Source organism: Malania oleifera, chromosome 6 (assembly GCF_029873635.1).
Source record: "Malania oleifera isolate guangnan ecotype guangnan chromosome 6, ASM2987363v1, whole genome shotgun sequence".
Lineage (NCBI taxonomy): Eukaryota > Viridiplantae > Streptophyta > Magnoliopsida > Santalales > Ximeniaceae > Malania > Malania oleifera.
In genome coordinates this window covers 104,032,736-104,041,824 of record NC_080422.1, presented here as the reverse complement: position 1 = coordinate 104,041,824, position 9,089 = coordinate 104,032,736, and the positions used below count along the sequence as shown (strand labels likewise).

General features: G+C 40.3%; 3 protein-coding genes across 3 annotated transcripts; 1 reads left to right on the top strand and 2 right to left on the bottom strand.

Moving 5' to 3' along the window:
- The first annotated feature begins 612 nt into the window (after nucleotides 1-612).
- On the top strand, nucleotides 613-2,944 carry LOC131157966 (equilibrative nucleotide transporter 8). Its single transcript, XM_058112451.1, has 2 exons — nucleotides 613-1,123; nucleotides 2,070-2,944. The coding sequence occupies exons 1-2, from the start codon at nucleotides 613-615 to the stop codon at nucleotides 2,762-2,764; spliced, it is 1,206 nt and encodes a 401-aa protein (XP_057968434.1). The 3' UTR covers nucleotides 2,765-2,944.
- Nucleotides 2,945-3,820: 876 nt separating this feature from the next.
- LOC131157802 (G-type lectin S-receptor-like serine/threonine-protein kinase SD2-5) lies at nucleotides 3,821-5,112 on the bottom strand. The gene has a single exon (XM_058112194.1). The coding sequence runs from the start codon at nucleotides 4,897-4,899 to the stop codon at nucleotides 4,504-4,506; it is 396 nt and encodes a 131-aa protein (XP_057968177.1). The 5' UTR covers nucleotides 4,900-5,112; the 3' UTR covers nucleotides 3,821-4,503.
- LOC131158742 (G-type lectin S-receptor-like serine/threonine-protein kinase SD2-5) lies at nucleotides 5,035-6,166 on the bottom strand. The gene is made up of 3 exons (XM_058113600.1): nucleotides 5,718-6,166; nucleotides 5,448-5,604; nucleotides 5,035-5,331 (listed from the first exon to the last, which is right to left on the bottom strand). The coding sequence occupies exons 1-3, from the start codon at nucleotides 6,164-6,166 to the stop codon at nucleotides 5,035-5,037; spliced, it is 903 nt and encodes a 300-aa protein (XP_057969583.1).
- Nucleotides 6,167-9,089: the final 2,923 nt, after the last annotated feature.

The window sequence follows — 9,089 nt, the reverse complement described above, 5'->3', positions numbered from 1 at the left end:
ATACACATACATAGTTCAATTGGGTAATTGCCAAAATTGGCTCATAATCATATTGGAAAATAGAAGTGAAGTACTTCATACAGCTGGGTGAAAAGATTGAAAGAACACTGGGAGGGAAAAAAGTGGAAATCATGACTATTCCATGTCTTTTATGGACCTTATGGCCTAACATTATTCCATATAGACTGGTTACTAGCAAACGATACTCTTGGAAGTGCTACATATTCCAACAGTGCCAGAGGAGCTTAGGCATGTGTAGCAGCAGAATAAAGTGTACCTGCAATACCACCCATCCATTGCCGTCCCCACACAGCACAAGCACAATTTTTTCTACATGCATGAGCCCTAGCATGATTCCAAGACCAAACCAATCATCCTAGTCCATGATCCATTTAAGCTACAATGAACACCGATAATTCTTCGTGAGCTTTGTCCCATCTAAAGATAGAAAAAGGCCAAGGCCAAGGCCAAGTTCAGTTTGGCCTATTTACACCCCCCCACCTTTGTTCCCCATATTGAAGAAATCATTTTCGTGGTGTTGAATCGCCATTTAAATGATATATGCTTGAGTTCCACTAAAGTCTCTTCATAGGAACTTGGAAGGGAGCAAGAATGCAGAGAATGGAAGATATGAAAGGTCCTGAAGATCAAAGAGAGCCCTGCAGGGATACCTATAGAATTGCCTATGTGATCCATTTCTTGCTTGGTGCTGGCAATTTGCTCCCATGGAATGCTTTAATCACAGCTATCGATTACTTTGGCCATCTTTATCCGGGCAAGGAGGTCGAAAAGGTTTTCTCCATGGCCTACATGAGCTCTTCGGTATTAGTACTAGTTGTATTGATAAGTTGGGCTGGCTGGAGGGAGAAACTGAGTTTCAGAGTGAGGATGAACTTAGGATTTTCCATTTTTGTTGCGTCTCTGATGGTGCCTCCATTCATGGATTGGGCTGGGTGCAGCACTGAGCGTAGAGGGGGCACAAGTGGAGCGTATATCATGACTGTTGCATCGGTTGTAATATGTGGGTTTGCTGATGGCTTGATTGGAGGGAGTTTGATAGGGTCTGCAGGAAAGCTGCCGAAGCAGTATATGCAAGCAGTTTTTGCTGGCACTGCTTCTTCAGGTACCATGTAAAATCTCAACTTCCATTTATATATATATATATACACTTTTTACTTGTCCTTCCTAACTATTAGCTAACTCAATAAAATGGAAGCTATGAGAATTTCTTGCAGAGAACATGGTGGGTGCTCTGATAAAGCACTCCGAAATTGAAGGTTACATGAAGTTGGCTAAGATGGATAAGGCCAAACACCTTTATTAACCGAGTCACATGAAAAAAGGAGAATTCTGTACAGAGTCTAGAATAAAATATGCTGTAGAATGGATTTAATGGGCACTACAAAGTTACTGGATTTTCTTTTTCCTTTTCTTTTTTTTGGGCATTTGGCGCTATAACTCTGTTCTGTTAAAGCCATTAGAGAGAGAAAAAAAAAAAAAGGCACGCAACATGAGATTAGGAGAGAGAGGTCAAAAAGATCAGACCTGGAATTGCAAGTCAACAATCCCTTGGAATTTATATTTTAATGCACTGCATTTCCCTCCCATGCTTTTCCTAAAAACATCCCACATGACAAAATAGACTTAACACAAAAACGTCTCCCAGATGATGGTTTTGAGATTCGAGATCTTGCCACCCTTGCTTTTTCACAGAAACGTCTCCCAGTTGATGCTTAGTGATCGCGGTGGTACAGTACCAAGTTTAGAAAAGATTCAATTGCACTCTTGATTTTTAGGAATCCATTCGTGTGGAAAGGTGTTCAAATCAATCAATTTTGTTTGCCCTAGAGTAACTTAATCTAGAAAATTTTCTAAATCAAAATCAACATTTTTTTATAGAACTCTTAATTAAGATGGTAATTGTCACAAGGGGCACCTGATGAAAGCCCGAAAAATGGCACAGCAGGAGAGCACTTAAGTAACCGGGAAGGCTCTCCTCAAGCTATGTATGCTACAAGCCTCTTAACTTTATATTTTGCTAGTTCCATGATCACTTCGTTTGGTCACAGGTGTTCTAGTGTCCATCTTGAGGATCATAACAAAGGCATCACTTCAACAGACACCGCAAGGTCTACGCACAAGTGCCCACCTTTATTTTATAGTCAGCACCTTTATTCTGCTAGGCTGCATTGTTTGCTGCAACTTGCTGTTCAAGCTGCAAGTCATGCAGCAGTACTACAGACAGATTCAAGATGATGAGCAGAGCTCTAGGCCGAAATTTTGGGAGGTGGCTAGAAAAATCCGGTGGCCAGCTTTTGGAGTTCTCATGATCTATACTGTAACTCTGTCCATATTTCCTGGATTCATAGCAGATGATTTGGAATCTGAGCTTCTACAAGATTGGTACCCCATTTTGCTGATCGCTATTTATAATGTTTCAGATTTCATTGGCAAGTCCTTAACTGCATTGCATCTTCTCAAGAGTATCAGAAAGGCTACGTGGGCATGCATTGGCAGGCTTCTGTTCTACCCACTCTTTACAGGTTGCCTCCATGGACCGAGGTGGCTGAAATCAGAGGTACCGGTGGTATTGTTAACATCTATGCTAGGATTGACTAATGGATATTTGACAAGCGTTGCAATGATCCTCGCCCCTAAATCCGTACCCGCTACAGAAGCAGAAATATCTGCAATTGTGATGGCTGTCTTCTTAGGAATTGGGTTGGTCAGTGGTTCTGTTCTTGGATGGCTCTGGATTATTTGAGCCCCTTGGAGCTCTCATTCTCCCAAAAAAAATTAATGAAATAAGTTTTCGCTTCTAGGTAATGTTAGGATCACTGACCTTTGTCAAATTTTGCTCAAGAAATGGTTTGGATAACCAATCCAGTTAAAAGAATTCATTTGTACTTTTAATTGAGGAACTATGAGTCAGCAATATTAGTATCTGTGAATTTCTGAGACGTATATATGTGAAAGTCATCCCTTCAGTGCTCAAAACTATTGAAACTACTCTTCAGAATGACAACCTGTTTTGTTCAAGATGACACAACAGCAACCAGCACCAAGCCTTTTCCGCACTCCATTCAGTATAGGCAATATCCTTCAAAAAGTCAAGAGTGATGTTAAATCCTTACTATCCTGGTCCAAGTTATTCTAAGCCTATCCCTCACCCTCCTACAGCCACTAAAGCTCATTCCTCCTCACTGGTGTGCTATTGGCCTATATTGCAAGTACCCAAACCTTTAGTTAGGTTAAAAAAAAAAATTTGGCGTGGGGGGGTGGGGTGTGGGGTGGGGGGAGGTGGTGTTATGTTAGGTGCAGAACCAAAAATGCAAAATGCAACACCCAGTGTACAGGGCTCTCATGCTATATCAATGACTGGGGAGGGTTCAGGTTGAATTAAAGCCATAACCATGCTGTCTTAAAGATTAGCAGTCTGCTCAATGATTGCAACATCTTCAAATATAAATTTACATTTTTACATCAATAATGGATCCATGGAGGGGATGGCTACAGAGAGCTTACAATTTTTTCCCAAGTTAATGTGCGTTGTTTTCAATTAAATTCAAAGTAAGAGTGGCTTCAAATCAAATTTGCGAGCACTTAAGTTTTGCAAGCTGCATGATGCTTTACTTCCATAACTGTCAAGTAATTCCATAGCCAATGTTATTCCTCAAAGGAATAGAAATCACGTACTACCTTATGCAAGATCATAGACAGGACATTTTCGAGGTCGAAGAGAGTCATTTTTTTACTCACACCCTGAATTACTAAACCAATTCTCTTCTCAGCTTTTTACTAAAAAAGAAGATATGAAAAATAGTGATAGAAGCTGTTCTTCACCAAAAAAACCATTATAAGGACTAACTTAGTCTTGACATATATTTAGACACCACAAAGGAATTTGCAAGATAGTTATCTTATTGCAAGAACTATAAAAGAGAGGCTAATGGTGGAACCTTGCGGGATCTGTGATTTGTTCAACCTTACCCACCTGAATAGTTGTTTCCTCATCATTAGCATACATCTATCATTGAATTATCTTGGACCCGATAGTTGCACAGCCGAAAAGTTTGTGTCATCATGTCCATATAAGAGTTCAGGTAAAGCACCCTCTCTGATTGGTCTAACAAAATTTTTAAAGAAGTTGGTCCCCATCTCAGAGAAGCTTGAAGGCGAAGGGGCATCACAGACACCTTCAAGCATTTGAACTACTTTAGCCATGGATGGTCTTGGGGACATGTTCCCTTATAAACACAATACAGCAACTTTAATTGCAATAAAAACCCTCTGATCATCAGTTATGGATCTAATATTTCTTTCAACTTGCCTCTTCCACCATCTTGAGTGCATAAGAAGGGAAATGGGCTTTTTTATGAATTCTCTGCTGGATTAAAGTTCCTTCTTCCCCCGATGATTTCAAGTAGAACCATGCCAAAGCTATATACGTCACTTTTCTCTGATATGGCATGGTTTGTAATCCATTCAGGTGCCAAGTACCCTCTAGTAGTACCCCTCACTGTTGTAACTACACGACTCTGTTACCAAACCAAAGTCCGAGACCTTGGCTTGGTAATTTTCATCCAGAAGCACATTTTCAGGTTTTATATCACAGTGACCAATCTTTATGTTGCAGCCCTCATGAAGACAAGCTAATCCTTTAGCAATACCCAGAGCTACATCGAATCTCATTTCCCAGCCCAAAGTTGAGCCGCCTTCATTTATACTGAAGATCCATCTATCCAAAGATGCCACATAATCATAGGCAAGAAGCCGGTGAGTACCTTTCGCACAGAAGCCTCTGAGCCTGGCCAAGTGGGTGTGGTGGCTGCTGCCAATGATGGCAACTTTAGTTTGAAATTCTTTCTTACCCTGGCCAATTCCTTCCAGCTTCTTCATGGCAATCTGTATCCCATGTGGAAGGATAACTTTGTATACGGAGCCAAATCCACCCTAACCAAGCTTCATAGAGAAGTTGTTAGTAGCAATTTCAAGCTCTTTGAAACTGAAGCGGATTGGCATGTTAGATGAGTTCTACAGGAAATCTTCCTCTTCTAGGGAATTCTGAGAGGAGACATTATCCCTTTCCAAGACATCATGAACAGGTCCCACCGCTCCTTTATTTTTTCGGCTGTACCAGAGTTTAAAACATAGTAAACTAGCAACAACTAATAAAATTGGAGTAACTATGAACATGACAATTAGAAAGTGATTCTGAGTGCTGCCTTCTTCCCTTCCAGGACTTAGCCTGTGGTCCCCGCTAGTAGAGACCTTAATATATGAAAGTAACCTGGAAGAACCCAATTCAGTCTGCCGTTGCAAGCTTCCTAGCTGGTCAAATAGAAAACAATTACTGGAAACATTTTCAAATAACAACATGATACAAGAGCAGTTCCATAGGCAAGCATCTTTGCAACCATTTAGATAAAAATGGGAAGATGAGCAACAAATCCAAGGGCAAAATAATCAAGTTCATCTCCAGCATTCACAAGCTCTACAGAACTCTTCAAGCTATTGCAAGGAGAGAGAATTCCATGATCGCAGTTTGCATATGTGCTAAGAACTGGAAGGCATTGGCAAAATTTAGTGCCTCTTGTCCCTCCACTACAAATATGATATGGATTACAGGTTCTGGTGTGCTACACTCATCCTGCGGTATCCTCGTTGATGCTAAATTGGAGGAGTTTTGCTCCTAAAGATTGTGGAATGAAATAAACCCATCAGTTCCTAAAACAGCAGCCTGGGTAAAAATTGCACTAGAACTGTAAGCAAAGATTATTTTGCAGACAACAGTTTGACTTTGATCAAAGAAAACCCACGAATTGTAAGTAATGGAAAATGAAATGACTTCCCCAGTATTGTGAATGATTTTCTTCACATCATTAGCCAGAGACCAATAAGGTTGTGGATTTTGGAATCCTCGATAAAGAACTGCATCTCCAGATTTCAATTCAAGGTAAAAACTCAAGTAATTGTTGTTGGGATTACTTACAAGCCTCATTTTGTTAGGAAAAAAAAAAACTTGAGTTGGCAAAAGGGTGTTAGTGGGATGGCTAAAACTTTGCCAAATTGCCACAGCATCATTACCAAGTAAAACTAAATTGCCCAAGTCCTGTAACTCCATGGCAGTAACTCCTTCACTTGCAGTATTAGTAGACCAAACCATTCTTCCCTCCTTCTCCAAGTAGACATTACCATTTGTGTCACACAAATTTATCAGAATTTCCAACCTCTGAGCCTTGAGTCGCAGTCCAGACAACTATCCGACTCATCATTTGAACTACACATAAGTGATATGAACTAGAGTCTTGGGTAGCAGAAAAACCAAAGGCAAAATTAAAGCTGTTGGAGATAAAAAACATTCCCAAATTATCTATCAAATTATTATGAGACCCTTGAAACCCTGGATAAATCCTACCAACTGATGGCTCACTGGCAGTGGAGATATCAAATGGTATGAAAAATAAGCACATAGACCCAAAGAAATGGAAGAAACCCAGCACTTTCATGGCACACGCTGTTGTGTATGAAGTAGTATTTGCACAGCGGAATTAAACGCAGCAACTAGTGAAGAACAAATATGAACACACACATGCAGTATATCTGAAAGCAAGAACAACAACAACAAAGATTTACGTGGTTTGGTGTCACGGGCTAAGCTTGTTCAGGGCATTATGCTTGCCTATGACCGCTTATCTCGTGTGTTTGGGATGGGTTTCCATCATGTAAATACTAGTGTAGGGTTATTTTCTAGTATTTATTTCATTGTAAGCCAAATAAGGCAGTATGACTCCTCGGTCACTTTGATGTTTCCTAGTGCTAGAGTGAGAATGGCCTAGAAAGCTCTTTAGGGGAGGGTGAGTGTTCATCAGTCATTGTAAAACTCACTAGCAATTGTCAACGTGCTTAGCCTACTTGCCTCCCTCGCTAAGTACAACATGTCAACGGAGGATTTGTTAATGAATTACGTTTGCTTCAATATTTACTGCTTGGTTGCCACGACTTTCATGAATTGATTATTATTTCCGCTGCTATCTGATTGAATGTTAATGAAAGTGCTTCGTGGATGAATGTTGGTAAACAAAAGGCTGGCTAGTTAAGCAAGAGTGCTTTAGCTAGCGCCGCACGGCCCTTCACAACGATGTGAAAAAGGCGGACCGTGACATTTGGCAATGCCTACATCCACGGTAGCAATTGGATAAGGTTTTCACTATATAAATGTCAAAGAAGACAATACAATACACACAATGATCTTCTTTTCTCAATACACTCAGACAAGCGTATAAACAAAGTTTCCTTCAGAGGTTTTCCTCCAAAACCCAACCAACTTAACGTTCATATTCAAATTTTGAATTCAACCTCGATGCCCAGAACAAAACCGTCGATAGTTTCAGGAAATCCGTCAATGGTTTTAGACAGAACAGAAAATACTGCAACTGCTGAACTGCTGCACTTTGATTTTCATTCATGCTTTTCTTTTGAATGTGAGACATAATTCAAAGCAAACTCCACCTTGGCGAACATATGGCCCTTAGAAGAAACCAAAAATATGAACCCGATGCTCCACCTTGAACTTGGAACGTTAGGTTGGGTCCATCTCCCTTCTGGCACTTGGAGACATGAAGCAAGTCCAAGCAATGCTTGAACTTATTAGTAGTAACCGGTTTTGTCAAAATGTCCGCTGCGTTTTCAGATGTGTGAACCTTCTCCAATACAAGTTCACTTGAAGTAATCAATTCCCGAACCTTACGGAACCTTACATCAATATGCTTGGTTCTAGCATGGTACACTAGATTCTTCGCCAAGTAGATAGCGCTTTGACTGTCACAATGTAGCACAACCCCACTTTGATGTACACCCAGCTCTTTGACCAAACCGGTAAGCCATAAGGCTTCTTTTGCAGTTTCGGCAACTGCCATGTATTCAGATTCAGTTGTAAATAATGTCACTAAGGATTATACCATGGACCTCCAACATATAGGTCCTCCCACAAGGGTAAAGACATAACTCGTTGTAGACCTTTTGTCATCCATATCCCCTGCATAATCAGCATCAACAAACCCCACAACTAATGGACTATCCCGTTACTTGCCGAACATGATGCTATAACTAGAAGTACCCCATAAGTATTTGAAAATCCATTTGACGGCTTCCCAATGTTGTATACTTGGATTAGAGAGAAACTTACTCACCACACTCACTGCATGTGTCAAGTCTGGTCTTGTACACATCACGGCATACATTAAACTCCACACAGTGCTAGTATAGGGGACCTTTGACATGTCCCTGATATCATCATCTATACTTGGGCATTCAACAGTAGATAATTTAAAGTGACTTGCTAGAGGTGTACATACCAGTTTAGCATCAGTCATGCTAAACCTTTCCAACATCTTCTCCACATAACCGCCCTGAGATAGCCATAACCTCCCTGCAATTTTGTCCTGGCGAATCTCCATCCCAAGTATCTTCTTGGCTAGACCAAGATCCTTCATCTCAAACTCTTTATGCAACAAACCCTTTAACTGATTTACCTCAGTTAAACCTTTCACATCTATTAACATGTCATCGACATATAGTAATAAGAAAATTAGAGAACCATCATCAAGTTTCTTCACATACATGCAGCAGTCATACTCACATTTTCTGTAGCCTCTCTTGATCATATAGGAATCAAATCTTTTATATCATTGCCTTGGAGACTATTTCAGCCCGTAAAGAGACTTCTTCAACTTGCAAACTAAGTGTTCTTGCCCTGATTCACTAAATCCCTTTGGCTGTACCATATAAATATGTTCCTCAAAGTCACCATGGAGAAATGTCGTCTTCACATCTATTTGTTTCAAATGCAGATCATAATAAGCTACTAACCCCAACATTGCCCTGATGGAAGTGTGTCGGATCACACGTGAAAATATTTCATCATAATTTATTTCATTTTTCTGTGAGTACCCCTTTGCCACTAACCGTGCCTTGAATTTCTCTCCTTCCTTTTCTGAAATTGCTTCTTTCTTCCTATATACCCATTTGCAACCTATCTCCCTCTTCCCATTTGGAAGCTCCACTAACTCCCAAGTATGATTCTTATG

Coding starts and splice junctions, on each gene's coding strand:
- LOC131157966 (XM_058112451.1), top strand. CDS start 613: ATGCAGAGAATGGAAGATATGAAAGGTCCTGAAGATCAAAGAGAGCCC. Junction 1,124..2,069: donor TGCTGGCACTGCTTCTTCAG/GTACCATGTAAA, acceptor GTTTGGTCACAG/GTGTTCTAGTGTCCATCTTG.
- LOC131157802 (XM_058112194.1), bottom strand. CDS start 4,899: ATGAAGAAGCTGGAAGGAATTGGCCAGGGTAAGAAAGAATTTCAAACT.
- LOC131158742 (XM_058113600.1), bottom strand. CDS start 6,166: ATGGTTTGGTCTACTAATACTGCAAGTGAAGGAGTTACTGCCATGGAG. Junction 5,605..5,717: donor GCTGTTTTAGGAACTGATGG/GTTTATTTCATT, acceptor TCATATTTGTAG/TGGAGGGACAAGAGGCACTA. Junction 5,332..5,447: donor ATTATTTTGCCCTTGGATTT/GTTGCTCATCTT, acceptor CTATTTGACCAG/CTAGGAAGCTTGCAACGGCA.